General features: G+C 39.5%; 1 protein-coding gene across 9 annotated transcripts in view; it reads right to left on the bottom strand.

Moving 5' to 3' along the window:
• The window catches only part of FAM13C (family with sequence similarity 13 member C), a 115,052-nt gene that overhangs the window by 6,200 nt on the left and 84,215 nt on the right, over positions 1 to 24,637 (bottom strand). For 5 of the 9 annotated variants that reach the window (XM_068197160.1, XM_068197159.1, XM_068197154.1 and 2 more), the window contains 8 exons: positions 21,506 to 21,569; positions 15,789 to 15,939; positions 15,346 to 15,411; positions 10,092 to 10,302; positions 8,996 to 9,134; positions 7,559 to 7,640; positions 5,544 to 5,755; positions 927 to 1,010 (listed from right to left, as the gene is read on the bottom strand). In XM_068197160.1, the coding sequence (XP_068053261.1) occupies positions 927 to 1,010; positions 5,544 to 5,755; positions 7,559 to 7,640; positions 8,996 to 9,134; positions 10,092 to 10,302; positions 15,346 to 15,411; positions 15,789 to 15,939; positions 21,506 to 21,569 (1,009 nt within the window). The remainder of the gene's footprint in view (positions 1 to 926; positions 1,011 to 5,543; positions 5,756 to 7,558; positions 7,641 to 8,995; positions 9,135 to 10,091; positions 10,303 to 15,345; positions 15,412 to 15,788; positions 15,940 to 21,505; positions 21,570 to 24,637) is intronic. The other 4 variants (XM_068197158.1, XM_068197157.1, XM_068197161.1 and 1 more) reach the window with 2 other exon arrangements.

Below are 24,637 nucleotides of genomic sequence, written 5' to 3'. Positions count from 1 at the left end.
CAGCCCCAGCACACTGCACTGTGTTTTAACGCTGCTGTTACAGAGCTGCTTCAGCCCTCAGAACACCCTCTCTGAACCCTGTGCTACAAAGGCACCCTGTTATTCTCTTTCCTGTCTATGAATCAAGTCTCTTTTACCTCTACATTGCACTAATAATCCCATTTTTTTGGTTTCCTTCTCAGGAAATACAATTTCTTCATACCCTTCTTGCATACTTACTCCATCCGTCAGCTCTCATTCCAAGCCCAAAGAAGATGGAAAAAAATGAGATCAGAATCAGATCATAATATTAACAGCTGGCATATTTGGGGGCAAACAATGGTGCAAGTTCCCTTTTCCTCTACCACAACAACTAGTAGCCAGAAACAGACATTCACAAGAATACAGACATTGATATCAAAAAGAAATTCCTCAGCTGTGTAGACAAATTTTCAAATCATCATCTCACCAATTGTGGCATTTTTTGTTTGCCCCTACATTCAGCAATGAAGTCCCTTGAAGAGATTTTAAGAAATAATTTAAGTCCTGCTGTGTAGTAAAGGCAAACACTATGACATGTCATGTAATTTTGTAGTTCATATCTCAGATGGTGCCCTATATAAAATCTTCCTCAGCTGATAAGCATCCTAATCATACATGATAGCAGAGCCAAATCTCCTGTGAATATATAGTCTTCCAATTTAATCCTCATATCTTGCATTTTCCAATCATGGAGAGATACAGAGCCACTTTTTATTTTACTTTAATTTCTAACATATAAAGCAAATTCATCAATATCAGGAAATAACATTTATACCTGAAAATTAGTTTGAAATAACTAAAATTAGGTTGTGTAAAATTAATCTAAATATATTTAATATGCCAAAAATATTGGTGAGAGAAGTTAGATAATTTTTAATTTAGCTATCTTTCCATGGCATACTTACAGGTTGTCCATGAATACTCTCAAAATATAGTAGACATTTCTGAAGATTGATTTTTTCCAAAGCCATTTGCTTTTTTGTCATATCCTATTTAAAAAAGTTATTTATAAGATTGTGAGTCAGGATTTCATGACAAGGGTACAGGTACATATCTGTTTAATAATCTCTTCTTCCCAGATAAACATTAATAATGAATTCTATTTCTGTCTGCACTGAGGTCAGTGGGGACTTGGCATTAACATAGCAAGAAAAGACTCCAAAATTACACAACATATATATTAAGTATGTTTAGTAGGAAAAAAATGAGAACGGCCACCATTCTAGACAAAATACTCAGAAAGCTGAAAAATTGCATAGAGAGCATTCCTCAACTTTTTAATTATTCATCAAGAAAGAGAAATAGATTTGTCTTGGCTGGTAAGGAAAGTAGAACATAAAGATCTAGCAATGCAAACCCAACCTGTTATGGTAAACAGCTTATTTCTGTTCAAAAATTGCAATATGAATCACTGGTACCAAAAGAATTTTGATTTTTCAGTGCTGGTGAATAATGAGCATTTGTCCAGGTGTGTGCTGTGGGGAGCACACAGTGCAATAGGTATTTGTCTTCTCCCTTTCTCCAGCTAGACCTGCTCCTGACAGTTGCTTATTTTCACCTGGTGCACATGAAGTGAATGTCATTCCCCCGGTCTCTGCCAGGTCACAACAGGGCCGCTTGAGTTAGGGCCAGGTGTTCCAAGGTGTGGGGGAGATGAAGTCACCTGAAGAACCATGGAGTGTGGGGCACACACACAGGGGGCCTTCCTGCAGAAAGCTGATGACAAGGGGGCTTGTAGTGACAACTAAAAAGTGACTACTAATTAGACCCTACCTTTAAAAATAAATCAACCTTGAAGAAGTGACACTCTTCTAATATCAGAGCACCTTGCTATTAATTTCCACAGGAGCAAAACCTTTTTTCTTTGATGCTCAAATGCAAAAACAGCACAGAGACATTAATCAGAACTGCTAATCACATTTTCCTAAAAGGTCTGCATGAGTTAATCCCTCTAAAATCATCTGTCATTCATGTTAAGAGATGAGCTGCTAGCTAGAATGCAGGAATATTATAAATCAGCTAATTTGTTTATTTATTGCTAGTTCCGCAATTAATCCAAGGTTAATTCTTTCAAAAACTATTAAGCCTGGAGCAGCTGAGTGGTTAGGAAGAAATGGGGTGATCATTAATATTGATTTTACACAAGAGAAACAATCTCAAGAGGGCTTAGCATTTGAGCCTATTTCATTAGCTCATTTTATTAGCAATCTCAAGACAGGTTGGTATTCAGCTAAGTTTGAAATAGTTGATAATTTCAAAATGAGAGAAGGCAGCTGAAGTCACAAACTACAGAATTGTCTGAGACATCTTAGGACTGTAGGCTACACACAGCAGCAGGAAATTCAATGCTAATTAAATAGAAGCACTGCTTCATAGCCAAGGAGAATATGAACCGAAGTGGGTCAGTGATGAGAAGACACATACATAAAGGGAGCCAGTCTGAGAAAAGCCTTGGGGGACAGGCTGCAAACATTCATACAGAAGGCAAAAGTTATTTGTGACATATAAAGAAAGAAAAGGGGGACTTCACCTAAAGATAAGGTAGTAGTTTGGTTTTCATAACTTGGAACAGAGGCACAAAAAATGTTGTACACAGTTATCTTCCTTACTAGTCTGTTCTGTTCCCTGCATGCTTATGCCTTCAAGCTCGCTGTTGTTTTTCCAGACAGAAAATACAAAGTGGGGACAGAAGGACAGACAGTCCAGTGAGGGCTGGGCTTGCCCAGAGCCTGTCAAAGGCAGGGCTTTGTTTCCACGCAGGCACAGAGTCAGCTTCCCAGGGCCTTAGTCTGCCACTTGGGGATGTGTGGAGGCTCATTACAAAGCAGCATTTAACACAAACTTAGAAACAAAAAGTATGAAGAAAGGCAACAAGAGACATGACACCTCCATAGAGCAGTGCCAGTTCCCGTCAGACCAGCCCCAACCCTGCCCCTCTGGGAAAGGCTGTGAGCCAGAGCTGAGCACCACAGAGCTGCTGCTCCCCCAGGGCTCTGAGGCACAGCCCCAGCCACCCTACACTCGCTTTGGATTCCCAGTTGGGTCTTGGATTTGTTTTTTGGGGGATTTGGTGCAGCTATTTCAATAATATTATTAAAAGTATGTTTATTTGCCTTTTATCTCTTGAACTCCTACATTCATGCTCTTAATCTTTATTTTTTTCTTAAAGCCTTGTACCTAAACACAAGGTGAGCTATTACATAAATTACCATCTCCCAATAATATACTGGGAGATGGTAATTTATGTAATACATAAAATAATGGGTGGCCATCCCTTTGTGGGGTACTGAGCCATTCACAGGCCATTTCTCTTTGCCTTCTCATTCAGTAACTTTACTCACGGGCTTTTTTGCAGGAGGAGTGTTTGGTTCTGGAAACAATATTCTTCTGTATTCAGATCTTGTGATCTGTACTCTTTAGACATACTGGGATTTTATTCTGCACCTTTCTAAGGACACACATTTGTATTTCAGCAGGGCTTTAGAGGTTTTCCACAGTGAACTTCAGGGGAGAACTTGGCAGGCTTTCATGGAAATGCTATCTTTGGCCAAAAGAACTAAATATTCAAAAAAAATAAACATTTAGCTGCTACTTATTTTACTATTAATCTACCCCAGATTCTAGTGCAGGATCTAAATGTTATATAGAAAACAAAATATTGTACATAAAATATATCTACAGTAACACCAAAGTTGTTTGTAGCTGAAATGAAGCCTTTGATCTTTGTTCTTACCACTGACATCCTTGATTCATTTCACATCATCAGTGCCACAAACCTCATTCTCCCTCTAAAGTCCGGGATGACTCATAATCAAAATCCAATCTTTTTTAATGTTATACTTAGGGAGCTACTAAAATATATCATTTTGGAATAGATCAATTTGATTTCATGTTATTCCTGCTCAAGCCTCTGTTCCCCAGCAGTTTTGATAACTATTAACAAGCACCTTTGCTAACAGATAGTTTTTAAAACACAAGTTCTCTCTGCAAGAAAACAGAAAATTAATAAGATTTGTTTTTTAAATTTGAAAATATTGTCATGTGCAAACATTTAATTTACATTACTTCCTTGTTTGTGAAAATATTTCAAGCCCTCGCTGCCATTTCCTAAATTTACAAGGGTCTCTTGGAATATTGGGATAAGTCCAAAAAAATTAAAAAAATATTTTGACAGATACTCCCACTCTTATAAGAAAGTTTTTTGGACTGGATTTCATTACAGACATCTGTTTTGGTGTCATCTAATCTCACCTCAGTAATAAAAAAATTAATGACTGAAAAATATTATCCTACAGTCTGCACTGTTAGGATTTTAGAGCTATATACAGAATAGCATGGTTTTGTTGCCTTTTTTTTTTTGTTTTCTGGTTACGAAACACTTTTTTCATTTCATTTTTCTTTTTAAAAAAGTAGCACATAAAAAGAAATAATTTAAAAATCGGTCATGTATGCAGCGCCTAAGATCTGAGAAGTATGGCATTGTTATGCACAGTCCTGGTTTTTATATAGCAACTAGTTGTTTAAGAACCAAGAATAGAAACAAAACAAAAGTTAAAAATTATCTCTGCTGGGTACTCTCTGCTACTGAAATCCACCCAGAATAATTTCTTAGTTCTCACATAGTTTAGCATTTAGTTCTTCACCCTCTCAACACTTCACCTTTCTAATTCACCAGCCAAAGTCTAAATGTTACTGTCTACACTTAGATTTTAGGTACTTTTGAGGGCAGAATTTTTTGTCTTGCTTGGCTGTAATAGCATCAGGAGAGCAGCATCCTCTGACAGCAAAAACAGCCCCCAGAAAAGTGGGGTTTTAGTGGTATGTATCGTTTTAGAGAACCCTATATTGTGCCAGGAATGTGAAGGCACAGCAAATTTTTAATGTATGTACTAGTTTTAAAACAAAAACTGATTTCCCAGCCAAGCAATCATGTTCCATGGAATATTGCTCCTACATTCAGAGGAGTAATTGAGAACATGGAAGGGAAGAGGCAGGATCAGCACAAATGTACAAGGTCAGGAGAGCAAAGCAGTCTGGATGGTTGTGCTGTCCCTGTCACCTCAGTGCATGTTACTGACTCTGCAGAGGCTTTCAGCATTTCTCAGCTGAGAAGGGATCTTTATCATCAAAATACATTCAGGAATGTTTTTAGTCACACAGTTTCTGTGGACTCAAGGTGCTTGTGCTTCATCTTCAGTACACCAGGATATGCAGTTTTGGGCACACAGCCTCAAGTCAGCAGGTTCCAGCAGTGCCTGGCAAACAGTTTCACATGTGCATCTCTGAACAAAAAATGTTTAGCACTGCTGGAAAAAACTTTCTGTACCTCTGCACCTTAGCAATTCTTCTCAGAACAGTCACTTCTGGAAACTGCACTAGAGCTCCCACCTCGCTAGAGAGAAAATGCACTGCAGTGCCAGCAGACAGAGGATGTGCACTCCCTGGCACACCCTGAGCCAGCCACACACCAATATCTGCCTCAGTGACAGAGTTCTGAGGGAACAGTCATGCTTCTTAAATACCTTAATAGTCTCAGGAAGGTTGAAGTGTTGTCTTTTCTCCTTTAGTCGTCTCAACACACTGTCCATGGTTTCTTCCACTGAGGGAGCTGGTTCCATGCTTGTGGCCTCCTGTGTGCCAGCCTCTTTAGAGATGCCACTGCCTTCACAGTGCTCATTTCTTTGGGGCACTGTGGAGGTACAGTTTTGCTCTTCTGACATTCTGAGTTTCAGCTCTGAAAGGCAAATTGCATGGCAAATAAATAAATTAGAAGTATTTGCAAAGGAGTTTCCTCTGACACTACTAGAAAAAAAAAACCCAAAACTTTCCTACTTCTTGCATACAATTATTATCATACCACAGGCACGTAGGAAAGTAATTCTGCTTCACTTTAATGTGTAACATCTTTTGCTTCCTAGAGCAATATAAACTGTCCTCTCCCTTCCAGAGGCCACCCTGCCATGCCAACCCAGCTGCTCAAGTGGTCCTCACAAGGAGAAACAACCATTTCTGAAATGACTTCCCTTGGCAGAAGAGCACCCGAGCACCCAGCAGAAGACAGAAGCTTCCCAGTCAGCAGCCTGCCTGGATGTGATAAAGCATGTGACTCTATTAACTTGACACCAAGCCAAAGCCCCTGGAGCTCCAGGGACCTGCACAGAGCAACAAGGAAATTGAATTAAAATCTGAATTAGCTCCCATAAAACCAGATTTTGTTCCAAGCATACGCCTGTCTGGTGAAGGACCTTGGGCAAGGCAGGAGATTGATGTCTCCAACTGTGTTAAATTTGTTGAAATCCATGCAGAAACAGTAACATAATTTTTTTAGCTGTGACAGTCTGAGGATATAGGCCAGCTTTATGGGGAAAACCAGTAATTTTTAGTAAAACCACAGAGCTAGAAAGGATAGACAAGCCTTGCAAACTTGAAGAAGGATCTACAAGCATTTGAGTGTTTTCCATTTCAATTGTACTTGGTATGTGAACTTCATTAATCTGGCTTCATTTAAAAGCAGTGCCATTATTCAGGATAATAAAAATCAAGGGTTGTCACAGGATTGAGGCATTTGGGATGTGAAGGTCAGGCTGATCTATGAATCCTAGACCCTCTGGATAGGAGGTTGAGTGGTTGAGTCAGAGATACAATTTTCAGAAAAGTAACCATGTACATTGCATTTGCCCTTCCTGGAATTGCAACACAGAGTTCAAGGGGAAATAATAATAGTAATCATCATCATCATCATCTAGTAGTCATACAGGATAGTACTCAAGGGAGAATTTCCAGAAGGAATTTACCTAAAGATAAGTTTCTAATTCTTTATTTACCACAATCACATCCTCTATATCCAGAATAGAGATGAAAGATAATACTACAATTTATTTAGTTGGGAGAATCCATTTATAACAGGGCAAAAAAAAAAAAAAAAAAAAAAAAAAAGGATTTAGATAAATTATAAATAGCTTTCAAAAAAAAAAAAATCAATCAGTCTTTGCTACAGACTCCCCAAGGGAAAGCATCTGATACAGCCGCAGACATTAATGGAGTGGTATGCAGACAGTCAAGGGCAAAACCTGACCCTCAAGGCCAATTTTATTATCAAAGAAAGATCTGTTTTTATGATCAAAATAAATGAAATCCTTAGAGATGTGTATCCTCAGTCCTAAAGAAACATCTGCACCTACATTTGTGCTATTACAAGGAAACTTTTAACCCCTCTGTTTTAGACCCTCATAAAAGTGCTCAGAACAGCATTGCCTTTTGCATGAATGTTTAGAGTGATGAGGGAGAGGCAATGGCTTTTTTCCCTTCCCTTTCTAGCCTTGGTATGAAGGTTGAACTGGCTCACTTTAATCCCTGCTTTCAGGAATCAAGGAAAGTCATATCACATAATATCTTTCTTGCCATTGGGAGACTTATTGCCACACACTGTGAAAAATAAGGAGAGCAGTGAGGTTAGAAAACTGACACTAAAGTGTTCCAGGTACACTTCCACTTCAAAAGCTTCAGCAGCAAAGGGACACAACATGCTATTATGTACCTTTGAGCTGCTTCCGACCTTTGGCCAGAGCATTCATCCACTTCAGAACTTCAGGATTGGAAGTCTTGTCACCATGAGAAGGCTGAATGCAAAGGAAAATGTAAAGAATGTAAAGAAAGAGAAGGAACTGATAGTTAAAGGATCAAACAGACAAAACCCTCCCCACCCCCAATGTGCTACAAAATGTCCGTAGTTCTGACTGCACTCTATCAGAGTCATGCAGAGCATCTGGCTTGATCAAGGCATTAATTTGTCATGGCTTATCTCTCCCCATTGCGACACAGTGCCACAAGGATCTGAGTGTTATGTCTGATCCCAAAAAGCACAGCAATGAATGCTTCAGTCTCCGACTAATTGGATAAATAACATCAGCGACTTCAAAAGGATTGATCAAATACCTAATTTTAGTCAAGTTCCTAAGTGATTTCCAGGATAGTAACTGAAGCTCTCTGTCCTTTGCAGGAATAAGCTCTTAGTTTAAGACAGGGATTCTCTTGGGAAACAGCATTTTCAGAATTTCAACTGACCTGCTTAATTAATCAGATGAAAAATTCTGTGCAAGAATGATTTCAAAAGAAACAAACAACAAAGGCTTTATAGATCTGGGGTTATTTTGCATTTAGAAATTGCCTGCAAATTAAAGTGAATTTACACTGAATCTTTAAAATTCAGATACATAAAATTTCAAAATGGTTTCAGAAAATAAAGCTTCTGAAATAATTTATTTTCTGGCCATAGTGTGAGGGTTGTTTAGGCATGAAATTGTGCTCCTAGGAGCATATGATGACCACAGAGCCAAATAGTGCACAAGTTTAAGGTTTTGGCCATTAACGGGATTAAAAGGTAACATATCATTTGCTTAATTTGAATATAGTCACAAACCAGTCGCACAAAGAAAATGTCACGAACTTCCCTATTTCATGTTGTACACCTCCTTGGCATCAGGTATGTTTTGGCATTCTTATACTGCACAATTCCCAGCACAACACTCACCACTGGCCTCAAACAACCCCCACAAGTTTTATATCTCTGATTTTTGCCATCAGTTTCTACAGAGCCCCAGGCTTTGGAGGTTCATAGGAGTTTGCCTGAATGAAGGGATCTGCACAGCAGAACAAGGTTCCAGGCAAATGACTCCTACAAAGTGAATAAGTCGATTTTCACCTTTTGCACAATTTTGTTTCACAAGCCTGTCAGCCGTGTTTCACCAATTCACACTTCTCAAAGATGAATATTTTGCAACAAAGGTAATCCAAAGAAAATGTAGAGTCTCAGAACCACTGCATACGCTGAAGGATGCCGAAAAGCTATTCACTGAAGTTTTTCCTATTTCATTTTGCCAGAAACACCCCATCTCACATTGTTCTGAGTAAGTTTAAATACACTGGGATCCTTGCCTCCCTCCTGGAGTATTTACCTTTTCAATTATAGTCTTACCAGATACTTTTTTTCTTGCTCAAACTTTTCTTCATACTTCCTAATTTTTCTCTTGAGGCTCTGAAGGTGTTTGGTAAGCTGTGTTACTGTCTGTGGTTCTTTGCAGTCTTCACAGCTACACCTAGAAGAACTTCTTGGCCTGCAAAACCCAAAAGCAGAGTTGTGGGATCTAAGAGCTGGCTATAATGGACCCTGCCTTCTTTTCAGGCACACTTAACACTTAGCGTTTCAGAAGTCATGGCTATTCTATTCTTTCACTGGATAGAGACAGCTTAGTTTTACAAAGTAAGCATAAAATAATTGCTTTTGCTTGAAGGCACCCCTAGAGTATTCTAATGGGTTCACCATCTGCCTTTCATTCTCTCTTTTTTTTTAATTAATCGTGGGATTTCTGAATATATTTCAAAAAATTAATCTAGTAGGCAAAAGCCTGATCCAGTATTTACATTTAACACCCACGTCTTTATTCACAAATCTTTCAAGTATAACAGGAGACTGTGGTGACATGATTTGTAAAAGTAAGCTCAGGGAGTTTTTCATTACTGGAAATAAACATTATCATTTTGAAGACAGTTTTGTTTCTGATTATTTACAGTTGTGAGTCAATAGAGCTGATTATTATCCATATGCAGCTGAAGCTAAAGCTCTGTATATAAGCTTTTAAGAAAGTTTGATTTCTCTCCGCAACTCACAGCTTGGTTTCTGGAAATCATATACATGCACTGTTCATAAGCTTTATGTCACTGTCACCCCTCATCAGTGACTCAAGCTACAGCTCAATTACAGCTGAATTTTTTGGTATGATACCTAGAGAGCCTTCTCTATCTTGTGTTCACTCATCATTCTAACATTTAAAACTTTCCTTGCTAACTATAATTAACAAAGACTTCAAAAATATATTTTACTCTGTTATGACTGACAAAACACCAGTTCCTATTTCTGGTGTTGCAAATTATTCATTTCAAAATATGCCACAATACAAACATTTGCTTTTTATGACAAAGCAACAACTGAAAAAAAACTCATGAAGAATCAAAGGTTGTGAATTGCAGAAAACGTCTTAAAAATACATAAGAATTAAAATAGATTTTCTTACATCATGAAAGGTTGAGCACTTGGTGGAGAAGGGGCAGACTCAGTGTCTAGATTAAATCTCTGGCTTTGGGTAAAGATAGAGCAGCGTGGTGACAAGAGAGGATTGTCTCCATCTGTGATGTGATACAGCAGTCGGCTGGTCCCTAGGGAGTGATGTTCCTGTGGGCTGCTCTCCATGTCATTCTGCCAGTCCCTGTGGGCTGGCACAGGCTCTAGAAAGAAAGTATAAATCAGTGGGGACTGAGGGTCACTCACATGGGCTTGAGCTACCTAGGTCAATAAAAATTTGTCTTTACAGAAATATTCCAAGCATAAGTATTCAAAGTGAACAGCAAACAGATCAGCAAAGTGTTGCATGCAGGGCGGACACAGCACTAAGGATGAGAAAATAAAGTACTGCCACTGGCTTCACATAAATCCTTTTTGAGTTCCACAGGAGGAGGTGGATGGGTGTATTTATAAACTATGAAGTAAAGATGGAGAGTTTCCCAGAATAAAAGCATTACTTGTATTTTCATAGATCTGTTTGTTTTTGAAAGCCACTTTCCTGAAGAAGACGGTGAGTGCCCACAATAAGTTTAATATTGTTATTTATCATTTATTCCCTTGGTGAAGAGAAAGAAAGGTCAGAAATATAATATGTCCTGGTGCTAAGAACCTCCAGGGCTGCTTGCAGCATCCTGCAGGATTTTGTTGGGTAACAGTAACATACCCTTGGCTCAAAGAAAACAAGATATGAAAATAACAACCACCACCAAGAGCATTCAATTTATTCAAGGTCATGGGCAGTGGCTGCTCCTTGGAGGAGTTATGTTTGTGGCACTGTGTTAACAATGTGTTGGACTGTAAATGTAAACCTCACCACAGGTGCCTTAAAAGGTAAAATTTGTTTTATAGTGATGGTGAAGCCAGAAAAAGTAGGAATTGATGAACCTCATCACACTGGTTCTGTTTATGGGTAGCATGAAAAATAACGGCACATTCCAGGGCCTACCTAGGGAACATCAGGGGTTAATTTTCCTGTACTCTACCTGAGTACATTGAAGGGAACATTCAATACTGAATCTTCTTCCTCACCCTCAGCAGTTGAAATGGATAAGGGTGATCTAACCTAATCAATATTTTTGATATCAGATGATTGGGATTTAATGTAGATTATACTCCACAATCTCATAAAAGTTCTTGAAAAAATTTTTCTCTCTTGCTTTGCTAAAGCAAAGTTTGTGCTCTGATTCAGATTCCCCTACAGCAGTTTCCACAGTTTATTTTGCACCAGCTACTTTGTTATCTTTTTTTTTCCTAAACCCCTTCATATATACAGCTTTTTAATTTATACCTATTACCTTGCCTTTCTAGGCAGCATGTGTGTCTATTCTAATCAGTATTATATTTGCCATATGTCATGCATTCTAATACATTTCACAGAATCTTTTTATTCAATGGAAGTCTAAAACTACACTGAAAAATAACTGTATATGAGTTTACTCACAGAAGAACTGGCAGATTTAAGTAAGTTCTTTTACCTTCACTTTCAGTTTTCTGCTTTGCACATGGGACATCACATTCCTATGCTGAGTGAGTATTTTTTTCAGGATTAGAAATGAACCTTTTTAGTACATTTTATTTGCCCTTTTCCCAACAAATACCTAAACTGCAAATCCCTATTGTTACACTATGACAGTGGTGAAAAAATCAGGTCTGAATGGCACCTTTCAAAAAAAACCCCCTATATTTCTCTAAAAAATACAATGGCTTAAATATAATTTTATGGGACACTATCCAACTGCTTTTGCTTTACAAACAACAAAAAAATCCTATTGTATATTGTATAATCATGGTTCAGTCTGTCAAGCAGAAGTTACACAACTCTTGTACTTACAAGCTCATCTACTCTTACCAGCATCATCAATTATAATTATGTTAAGGATTTTCACAGTGAATTCTAACCTTGCATCCTTCCTCTAAGTACTTCATATTCTGTAGGTCAAATTCAGCTCTCCAAGATACCAGAGCAACACCCAAATCTCCTAAACCTTCTATGAGATTCAAATCTTCCCAGAGAGACCCCAGGAAGGCACCTGGGAGAAGCAGGGGTAGAGCACTGACCAGTCCTGGGGAACCACGGACACTGACAACAGGCAGTGACAATGGCCTGAATCATTGGTGTTCTGCAAACAAGTGTTCTCTCTTTTTGGAAAGTACTCTTTTCTTACCCCGTAAAATTTTTAAAAATTAATACCTTTGGTTGGATTGTTTTTTTGTTTTTTTTTTTCTGAAGAGCAGTATTGTCAGTGGGAAGAACCTGGCTTTCCTTGCTTTAATTTCACCATCTTCGAACTTCAAGAAACACATAATCACTGGGAAATAGGTTGACTAAGAACAATTGCACAGTTTTTCATGTTCTGTTATTACAAGGAGTAAGTTATTAAGTAGCAGTGCCCTCACTGTGAAAGGAAAATGATGTGATAAAAAGATCAGCCAGTCTATGTTTGATAGGTGAAGGAAATAACTTTTCAACATTTGAACTCTGACTTCCCGTGGACCTAAAAATGTCCTTCTTGCAGGAGACAGGCTGTAGCACTGCTAAACCATTTGCTCACAGACATTTGCTGCTCCTCACTTCAACAACTAGACAATTTCATAGGCCCAGCCCAGTCTCAGAAATGGAAGAAATGCACATGTTCAAGACTAAGCACTCTTGGAAGATAAATACACAGGACAAGTAGTGGCTGGTGCAGCTCCAGTGTAAAACCAAACAGACAAAGTTCAAGGAGGTTCTTTTATTCTGCTAGCAAACAAAAGGGGAGACAACCTGCATGACTGATAATTTGGGAATATTTCCCAAAGGCCATGGCACTTTCATTTCCTTGGCCTTCTGACAGCAAGTTCCACAAGGCTTGAATACTCCTGCAACTTTGCTACGGCCCAAGAAAGGGTTTAGTTCCAACTCTACTAGAAGTGCATTAAATCACTACTGAATGGTCAGGAGTGGTCAGCAAATAATTCAGACATTCATTTCACTGGCGCAACTACTAAACAGTAGGACATCTCAGGGTGATGACAAGTTCTAACCGACCTCATTTTTAATTAACACTTGAAGCCACATCCTGATTCCAGCTCTGTGTATATCCTAAACAAGACATTAAATATTATCCTAAGAGTAGCCCATGAACTGACCAAACTTCTACTTATTTTCATGTATCTTGTCTAATTTTAGCCTCTATTTTTGCCAAAACTCTACCCAAGCAAGTGACTTGCCCCTTAGCATCTCTTCCATCCCATCTACTCCATGCAGCTTAGCACTTACAGGAGAACACCACAGGAATCAAAGCCAAATTCTAATGTCTGATAATCTGCAGCATGGTTCAGCAGGTGGACTTCATATGACAAGTCCTATGGTACAGGCCTCTGTTTATGCCTGTGATATTCTTCAAGTGAAACAATAATGCACAGAAATCTCTTGTATAGAAAAAATAATATTCAGATGTAGTGTGATCAGTCCTAAACACATTACATCTGTGAATGCCTCTATCAGGATTTTTAATTTAAAAGTCATTTAGAACTTCCTGTTCAGCTGCTCACTGCTGCAGGCACTTATGTGATGTAATCTCATACCCAAAAGAGAAATTACACCCTACTTTTCTATAATTACCCCTTTAAAAAACTAGCTTAGGTACCCCTCACAATTCTTTACAGCCTTACTTTGGCAACTCTAATTCAGCTTTCACATATTCAAAAGTAAACTGGAAATTGCTGACTTTGCTCAGAGATAAGTTACTGTTCATCCCCTTAAAATCGGCATCCTGAAGCACCCTGTCATCTTACCAGACTGTTGAGTCTTCATTCTTCATACATATGATGCTAAAATTTGTTGACTGGCATGTGAATGAAAGGATCATGGTTTTTTAGCCTGATCCACTGAGGAAAGGCTGAGAACTAAAGATGGAACATATATGGCACATGCTGGAGAAACTCTCTTCCCAGCCTGGTACAAATCCCTGGACTTCCAGCCAAGGTGGAGCTCAAATAGCCAGTAGTGCCATGTGACAGCTCAGTGCATCAGAAGATTTCAGTAGTAATTTAAGAGACAGAATTAGGACCAGCTCTGTCTGTGCAAAATGGCAAGTTACTAAAAATGCCACAAATCACAAAGCAGATGTTAAGAGGAATGAGGGCACATTAAAACCCATTAAGTAGATAAGCTTTAACTAAAGCATGAGTTTGGACTGCTGGAGTGGCAGAGCATGCTCTGAAACTGCAAGAGAAATGCTACATCATGCAATATTTCCCCATGTGGCTGCAGAGGGGAAATGGGAGTAGAGAGGGGATTGGAAGCAGCATAAATAAAAAGAAAATCTAACCAAAACAGCAAAAAATAATTAAGGGGAAACAATTAGAAACCATCCTAACAATGAACTATGAAACCACCAGAGCAAAATAATGCAGCAAACTACTGGGAAAGGAGGAAAACGCCACCCTGACACAAAGGAAAGGAGTCAGTGCAGATTTTGGGTGAGCTGCAGAATGTCTTTTCCTGTGCAGTGCACAAATGAGACCTGTCTCTGCTTCAGGTCCCCATCAAGGTTAGCCCCAGTCCAGGCTCCATAGCCATGTCCAAAAGCTATTAAGGTATTTGCCTGGCTGGACTAACACATCCTCTTTAAAAAAAAAAAAACAAAAAAACAGGACATCTAATATCTAGCATTTTAAGATTCCTTCATCTTCATAATAATTTGATTTCTGCATGCATTGTTCCTTGATTTTTTCAGTGCCAACCTCAAACTTTGTAATTTTTTAAGTAGAACACTATAATTTGTGATTTTTTTTGTAAATAACTTAGTTATTTCTTGCCAAAAATGCTGAGCAAGCAGCTCCTAAAAAAAGTTCTTCTTAATCCAGTTTTTTTTCTGCTATGAAACAAAAACTGCAAAGGGATTACTGACCTACCTGCCTTAATTTGAACCATACATGGTGCACGACTTAGGTATTTGTGTATTCATGTCACTTGTCTGTGACATGTATTAGTCATACTGCCTTTGACCTATTTTTCACAAGCAGTGACTCCTCTTCTGTTGAGCATCACGACTCTGCCAGCCCTGGGACTACAAGCCATGAATTGACAAAAACAGTGCTGAGCCTTAGGGCTATTTATTTCTCTATTGAGGGAAGAGGGAGAGATAACACACCACAGTTTGCCCAGCTGGGTAATAATAGAGGATCATGAATGATTAAAATCCACATGCTGTAAAACTCACCTTCGCTATCTCTCTGCTGATGCATTAAATTAAAATCAATAATAGGAGAAATGAAGTGATATTGCTCTGACAAAAAGAATGACAAAAATAGAATTACATGATATGGCAGGTGATCTCACACAATACAGACACAGGAAGTAAAGAGAGTAAATTTACTTGGGGAAAAATAATAGATTAGAACTAAAAATAAAAGAATTGGGATTCTTAAAACCTCTCTGAAAATAAAAATTACCTCTCAGAAAACTGGAGGCTTACAGCCCTTAATTTCCATTCTTTTAACAGGTATCACCCCTTTTTACGTTACACAGCGTTTGCAGGAGGAAATGGGGCTTTGCATTAGCTCTGCACTGCTTCCCAGAGGGCTGCAAGCCTGATTTTAAAGTGCAAGTCACAAGGCTTTTTTATAATTGCAAATGAGAACACATCATGGCACGCTCGCTTACCTCCACAACCGGCCCCATCAGCTTGCACGCTGCTTTGGGCTGGAGAAGGGGCTGTGTCCTTGGGTGCCGGCAGCTGGGGAGTTTCCTCCTGGGCTGGCAGGAACGCAGAGCACAGATCCGTTTCCAGGGCTTGCAGCTTCAACAAAGAATTCTGCAGACAAAAGCAGAACATTGGGCTGGGTAGAGAACAACAGGGATCAGCAATTGCTCTTCAACTCCCGGAGCCCATGGGCAGCGCCTGCAAAGGGGTGTTCCACCGCCGGCTCCGGGAGAACGAACGTGCACTATTCCATGAGTTTCTTGACTCCTGGTTATTTAGGTCCCAATTTACATGGATTATTCATGGCACGTGGGAAAGATGACTTTGTCAGCAAAAGGCGATTTATTCCAGGAAGCCAAACTGAGATGGTGTCCCTCTTCTTGGGCTTGAAGCAATACATTAAGGAAGTATTTCATTCATTGGGCTGACATCACCATCTGATGACATTATGTCCCTCCCCATTTACCATTCATAAAAAATCAAATCTCCCTCTCCAGCCTGTGAGTGCAGTACGCAGCAGTGAACAAAGAGTTACTGACAACACGATCGCTCAAGGGATTCCTGGGAGACAGATTTTTTAATTGGCTGTTTTAGAGATAATTCATTATGTAGACACGGCTTTCATGTGGGCTGCTGCCAGTTCTACGGGGCAGCAGATCATTTGTGATCCGCTGCAAAGGTAAAACCAACACATCATTGTCACTGGCTGCAGGCGAATCAATGACAGGGACAGTTACCTGCCACATCACTTCCAGCCTCTGTGCCATGCGTGGTCCAGCTCAGATTTGAATTGTTAATGCTGCATGCAGTACTGAGCTGCACGATCTGACACAAGCATCTCGCTGTGATGGAAATGCTGTGAAAGCCCTAATCACCATCTGACTGGGCAAAATGAGTCACTCCCTACACCCCACGCATTCAGCTCCCCCATCTCAAGGGAAATACAGCTTAAAACATAAAATAAAACCACACAAGGCTGTCCTAATAACCATACAGCTGGCACACACAGAATGCATGTATAACATTGAGTCACTCAAGTGATACATATTTATGAAGGGCATTTTCTGAAGAAAATAAATGAGATGCAAAGAAAAAGAATTCCTCGAATTTATACCCTGAGAACTCTTTTCCTCACTCTGTCAAACACCTGAAACCAATTTATTGATTCATTTAATGAAAAAGGAATTGATTTATTGGTCTGATTTCCTTTGTGTGACAATACATCACCTACATAACAAGTAGTTTAATACATCTTTATATTATTTTTGTTGTAAGGCAGATCTTTTGTAAACCCAAAGACAACTTTTGGTTAAAAAAAATCAACTCGGTTGTCTGAGAAGATCAGGGAAGACTTTCTGCCTTTATCCTTTAATTCCTTTTATAAAATTCAGGAAAACTATGGAGACCTTCTTGCCCCTAAAAGCTTTCAAGGGGCAGTGCATTTCCTTGTCAAGGGAAGGGTGCTGACTTGCATCACACGTATGGCACTGCTTTGGGAAGTCCTCATTTCCCATTGTCTGTCATCCCAACTAAACTCAAATGGAGTGGCTGTGGAATTATCACAGACAGGCAGAATTTTACAGTCATTAATGTCATCTAGCAAAAGATGACTATACCAGTTACAAACCAGTGAGGACTCTGACCCCAGCCTGGACCTTACCAGAACAGCTGATGAAAATTAGGGAGAGCACAGATGACAACCCATAAGAATGTGCCAGTTAGGAAAGCATAAGTGAATGTCAGACAAAAGCACTTAACCTTCATGGACTGTTACTTCAAGCATTTGACAAGAAAAATCCCATTTCAAGAAAATACATTCACTTTGCATCACTATTCCTTATGACACATTAATATTTATGGGAAGTTCAGTGTATAAGCATCCTCACAGACTACATTGTTAAACACTGTATTTCAGCAATGCTTATGCTGTTATTCACCAGCTGGTTTATATTCAGCTGCTCTAAATGATATTTTTCACCCATCTGGGGAAGGTGGGTGGATGGCAAATTTCCAGCCACTGCCAAAACACTAAAAGAAAATCATATAATAATAATAATAATAGAAATACCTTATCTATTTTCATGAGTGTTCCCTTGACAGGGATTTGAGAAAAGCACTAAGTAGCTTTGATTGTCTTGATGTTACCAGGGAGATGAATCTGGAGTGTACCACCAAGCCCATCTTACTCCTAAACCACTGCAGTTTTACAGCACTGCCTCGCTGCACTGTCCAGGAAAAGTCACCACAAATTAACAGGAGACACAGCTTAGAGCAAAGGCCAGCACATCTGCTCTGGGGGAGAGCCAGCCTGTGCACATGCTGCTCACAGCTCTGCCACGGCCAGACCTGTCCCCGGAGCCTGCCTCACACCTCTGCTCACGGCTGGTCAAAGGAAGCTGCTAAACAGGTTAGAAGCCAGTGCAAACAGCTGAAACACACAGAGGGAAAAGTTAGGCCATGGTGGGCATCATCATCAATTTGAGAATGCCCCTACATAGAAATCCAGTGTAACTGAAGTAATTTAAGCTATGGTGTTCTGTGTCAGCTAAGATCTCAGTTCAAATACTTCAGATTTGGTGCTCATTCCAGCTTCGCTCTGGTGCCTAACATGAGTTTTTCTGATGCAGTAATTCCTGATCCATGCTAATGTAAATCAAAGGACAGATTAATACCTAAAATGGATCCAAAAATTGCCTTACAAAAATAACCATATTGTTTTCTCTTAAGAAGAGTATCATGAAAGTTTGAAAACCTTGGACAAAGGTTTCTTATCTCTTCTTAGGTCCTCTTGAAACAACTGACAATTCAAAGATCTTGACCTAAGCCAATTCCACTAGAGAAAAAGCACTGTACATTATTACAAATAATGGTAAAAGGAAGATACTTATAGGAAGTCGGAGAAAGACAGGAAGAGAAACAGTGTGGTCCTTCTCACCTATTTGTTATTTTTGATAATACTTCAAGAAAACACAGTCACTGAAGTGTTAAAGCTGTGTCTGCAGGAAAAAGCACAGTACAAAAGGACTCCCACTCCCAGAGGAAGCTCAGCCTGTAGTAGACACACCTTCTCTACAAACAACTAAGCCTGGACCCACTGACCATCACTCCTTCCAACCTGTGATTATTGAAAATGAAGAGGAGAGGCCTTAGAGCAAGGAATTACTGAGATGGCAGATAATCTCTTACATCTAGAGATGAATGCCACACACTGTTAAATCCCTCTGGAGAGTGGGACACTGAAAGAGCAAATTCTCCCAGTTCATCACTAAAATGCTGTGGCACTGAGGCAGTACCCTGACCTGGCACAGGGCCATGCCTAGCAGGATCAGCACTGTGGGATGTCCAGGAGGCCATAGCCTGACGGGAGCCAATGTGACAAATGAGAGCCCCTGCCCTTAGAAAGAATTTCTTTTTCTCATAAAGCATTACTATTATCAGCATCCTTTGTTTCATTCTTGTGGACATCCAAAGGCTTGATAAATTTAAGAACTGAGGGAAAGGGAAAGGACCCAGGTGTGCCCCATCCATGAGCTCTGCTCAGACTCAGTCAGGAGGCTGACAGCAGGGGTGAGGAGCAAAGCCCAGGCTTGGTGCTTCCTCCATAAACAGATCCCACTCTGACCCCCACACGGTGCTCCTGATTGAAAAGGATGCCTGCAGCCTGCCCCTGGGCCTGCTCCTGTGCTTCCCAGACAGGAAGGCAGCTATTCTATTCTATCCAGTTTATTGATGGATTTACTGGATTTATGAAATCGGCTGGGGCAGAGAAGGAGAGTAATCCAAGCTTTCAGCATTTAATAGCCTTTGAAGTGATTCATATTGGAAAGAAACTGAGCAAATTTCAACCTGTTCCATTTTTTCACTCTAAGGAAATTAATGCTTTTATATGTCACACTGGAACAGCTTTTTAATCTGAGAGTTCAGGTTAAAATAAGATAGGCACATTTTATGGGAACATAAATAAACCTCTGCAGTATCCGTTAAGGCAATATTTGTGCCTTGAGGCATATGACATTTCCAATTCAGAACTTCCTTTATGGGGAACAAACAAGCAACAATAAGATAGAACAAGATATGCCCTGGGTCTGCATAATGCCACGGGTGAGCAGTGACGAGAGATACTATTTTCTCTACTCCAGAAAGAGAATTTTTCTTATGGCACGGGTTTGCAATAGACCTGAGACACAAAAAAATCTAAGATTTTGCAAAAGAAAGCACCAGGTTGTAACCCTTGCTCATTCCTCATTGGTTATTAACAAATTATTTTAATTTCTAAGCTAATAATTGGTTTTAATATTTTACATTAATTTATTTATTACAATATTTTTTCTTAGCCTTTAAGGAATCCTTTGAAAGGATTTTAAATGGAAGCTTTCAAGCAGAAGCCTCAGTGAATATTTGCATTGGGGCTTCTCAAAAGAAAGAAAAACTTAATGATTTTGCCCAGGGCCTGAGGTGGCTCTACAGAGGCTGAGTGTCCTCCCTTGTATTGTCACTGAATGTGCCCTGCTTGTCAGCATTGAGATTTTCTACAGTGAGCTGCACAACAGTGACACAAAATGCAGAGGAAACAATTCACTGCAAGGAGAAGATTAGGTCTGAGTTCCTTTAAAAGGACACATTGTGGTCTTCCCCTAATGAAAGTCAGGCATCTGTTAATAGACATAGATGTTCTCTGGCTCATTATGGAAACAAAGCCCTCTTTCCCAGAGTGTCTCAGGAATGGGCTTCTCTTCACCCAGCTCTCTTACCCACTGCTTCTGCTGCGTAGTCTTGGCCTACACTAAACCCAACAGCTCCCTGTGTAAGTCCCATGTGCTCCAGTGTCCCTGCAGTGGGAGTGGACTCTGTGCTGGGGTGCAGAGTCTCCAGGTGTGGGGAGATGCTTTATAGGGTTTCCCACTTTGTATAACTGCAAAGCTTGGCATTACCCCCCTGCCCCTCCCAGGATATTGCTGGCCATGAGGACCTCGCCCAGGCTCATCCATTGTTCGTGTTACATGATCACACCAACAACTTTTTGTGCTTTTGGCACAATCCCTGTGAAAGCAGCTTGTTTCCAGTGTCACTGGTGTTATTTGGCTTTCCTTGCTTCCCCTCTTCAGCTGTCCCCTCCTTCCATCTTACAACCAGGGCACCTTTTAGACTCCACTGAACTGTTCCTAGTTTACTTATGCAGGATGTAGCAACCTTGAGAACTCCTTATTTTTAAACAAAACATATTTATGGTTCATATTTATATTACATATAACATATAAATATATGATACATATAAACATATAATATAAACATATTATATATAACATATAAATGGTTCATATTTAACAGATGAACTGTTTTGAGCCATAATACGAGGAAAAAAATCAAACCTTCTTGAAAGATGTCACTTCACTCAGTCAATATTGAGTGTTTGATTCTCTTCAGAGCATAAACAAAAAGCAACCAAAGGTTGGCTTTAAAAAATTTTTAATCTCTTGCTTCTAGCTTTTAAACTATTTTAGCAGTCTCATATCACACTTTTAAGATTTTCTTCAAAAACATGACTACAATCATTCATTAAAAAGCTAATCTAGGATTATTAAGTAATTATATTATTCCAAGATCTTGAAATTAATAAAAATCCAAAACATCTATTCAAAATTCATAACATCATATTTCAACTTTTGGTTATGCTTACCTCATTTAAGCTGTTAAATTGATCGGTTGCTTCTTTTGGTGAAATGCTTGTGCTTTGATCTATTCTACAAAACAAAAATTTAAAAATCATTCAATAGATTGCCTATCTGTGCTGCAAATATCAAGCTTTTCATCATGTGTGTATGTAATTTATAAAGTACAGAATAAATCTGTTTTATTTAAGAAACAGCATTTCTATGAATGTTACATCTCTATTTTTTAACTCATTCAAAACAACAGTGGTTTTAGTGGAATCCTAAATAATACATTTAAACTGTTAATGAAGTCCTGGAAACTCTGACATTAATATCTGGGCTCACTCTGTCATGAGTCAAAAAGTTCTACAGATGTATGATCTGTGACTTGGTGAGCTAACAGGGTTACAGCCAATAAAAAGCTCAAACACATTCTTAAATCTCAGCACAATTTGTCCCACATGCTTTAAATCAAGAACAAGAGTTTTCCCATATCACAGCCATAAAGAATAAATCTTTCCATGTTTAAATCTGATGGTGTTTCAGGCTCCCAGCCTTCAGCTTTCTGCTTTAGCAAATTCCAGAAAGGCCCCAGGTGCCTGGAAATCCTGTAAGAGAGATGTGCACATTTTCTATCGAGTGTCACTGGGCTGTCATCAGAGGTGTCCACACCTTTGGTTTTCTCTCAGTGTATTGCTGCTTCTCCACGTGGGAAGAGGAAAGGAAGGCCCTGGGCTAGTGAGGGGCAAATCTCTTCCCCCTGGCTGTGGCCACAGAGGAGCTGTGCCCCACCCAGGCAGATGTGGCCCAGCATCAGTATTAAGTACTAATTCACTACACCAAGGAATGAAACTGAAGTCTGGAAACAACTTCCCACAGATTGAGCAACCCCAGTAGCCTGCCACCACCACTCTGTCCATCTCCAGAACAAGCTGAGGCTCCCCACACCTGATTTCAGAGTCTGACATGGGTGTACCACAGGCTGACTCTTGACTCAGGGGAAGCAAGAAAACTGCAAGCTGTCTCAGAGAATGAGATTTGTCAGTGCTGAAAAGGTGCTGATGTCTGCTGGCCCCTGGAGACTCACTCAGAGATGTGATCAAACCCAACACAAACCCCAGATTTCTTTGCACAAAAAAATTCATATTTTTCTGGGCTCAGAGTCATTCCAGCAAAAAGATATAGCTGTAAAATCCTCTAGAGACCTCACAACCAGAACAGAGAGATGCAGAGTGTTTGTTGTAGTTCTTCCTCCATTTGTGAGGCATTTAAAGACTGAAATGATGCTATGCCACAAACCAGACACATTAGACAGCTACACCAGGGTGAACAACCACTTGGCTCCAAACAGGATCCAAGATGTGCAATTCCCATAGGAACAGAAATGAGTCATGAGAACAGCAAAAGGACTCATTTAATAGGAAAGAGTGAAATATTTGAAGCTTGGTTTAATAACACGTAAGGAGGCAGCTGCAAGACTACAAACAGCTGAAGAACTAATTCACTAATGAAGAAAAAATATTTCGGGTGATTTATTTCATTGAACTAGAGCTACACACGAAGGAAAGAATGAAAACAATGTGTCAGGTTTGCACACTTCTGGTATTCATTTGGATAACTCCTTTCAGAGTGCATAACAGAGCAAATGGGAATTCCCCTTAATAAAATACAAACAAACCACATTTTTTTTTTAAAAAGACAAAAAGAAAGAGTAAATGCTAGCAGCACTTTGTACAGGAACTGTACAAAGTTCTACATCATTCACAGCTGTACACCTCAAGAGTCCTGCACTCTGGAGAGTAAAAGGTTTACAGCAGCCATGAGGTACCATCGCTCTCATTCAGGCTGATGTTCTTGCCAGCTGTTTTAGGATGCCTTTAATCTTTCATTTTACTGTTCCTTTTACACTAGAAGTACTGGAGTAAGATGCTCTTATTTATGCATTCTTTAGATTCTGGAGATACTGAAATCATTAAGATGAGCAACCATTTTTGTGTGACAAGCATTTACATTTTCAGTCTCATGTGTGCTGAGCTGATCTTACTCTACACAGGAAGTTTTGAGGTGTGCTTTTTCATTTTCACCAAGATTAATTGCTCTGCTAGGCAAATGCAGGTTTTCTGATTGTCACCAGGCAACACAGGGCTTACAATTTAATAACTATAGTTTGGATCCTACTCTCATTAAAAATCAATCACAAAATATCCATTAACATCAAAAGCAGAAGGAACAAGCCCTAATTTTCCATCTGTGCTGAGTACATTAAAATTATTTCTTAGCTGAAATTTTGAATAATTGCAGGCACCCTTATTTTGTATAATTTACATCAAGTAAAATAATGAAAATTAAATTCTCTCTGAGTCTACTACTTAAATATATGTCTCTCACCCTCCTGTATAGACTCTCTTTTACAGAATTATCCTTTTCTCCATGACAGAGATGGCAAAGATGCAATAAGTAACATGTAAATTTGAGGCTTGTGGATATAACAAAAAAAAAAAAAAAAAAAAAGAAAAAAAGAAAAAAAACACCTAAACCTACCTAATTATCATAACAGAGCTCATACCAGACTTCAAGGGGAAAATAAATTTGCATGAGCACTGTGCTGTTTAAAGAACAGACCAGGACATGTGAATTTTTGAATTATGCACATCACTTTTAAACCTGCATAAAATTCAAATAAAACCACATAATTTTAAAAGCTGGGGAAGATGTTTGAAGAGAACCTAAGCAAATCCCCACCACATTTCCTCTGTGAAACCCAGAAAGGAGCATTACATTTGGTAACTTGCAAATCTCACTCCAGCCCAGCTCTGGTCCCACAAACCCCATCCCCGGGGTGTGTATGTGTTTATGCACCACAAACACGTGCACATCCTCTTGGCATTGGCCGTGCCAGGGGGAGTCCTGCCCATCAACCTCACAGTATTTTGTGGGATGAAATTCCTTTTCCAGAGTCACCTGCAGTCTGTCCTGGCCCAACACTCCTCCCCTGTGTCCAGTCCAGGAGCAGGGAGGATGACCTAGGTGGTCAACCGCTCATCACTGGCATCTCAGTTCCCTGGCAGGGCACTGATTCCGCCTGTCCAGAGTTACAGCAGAACGGCAGGACACAGGAAAAAGGTTATTGGAAAATGACAAAAGGCTCCTTTCTGAGA

The sequence above is a fragment of the Anomalospiza imberbis genome, chromosome 8, assembly GCF_031753505.1.
Source record: "Anomalospiza imberbis isolate Cuckoo-Finch-1a 21T00152 chromosome 8, ASM3175350v1, whole genome shotgun sequence".
Lineage (NCBI taxonomy): Eukaryota > Metazoa > Chordata > Aves > Passeriformes > Viduidae > Anomalospiza > Anomalospiza imberbis.
The sequence above is the reverse complement of the archived record's forward strand: the minus strand, read 5'-3'. Positions and strand labels throughout refer to the sequence as shown.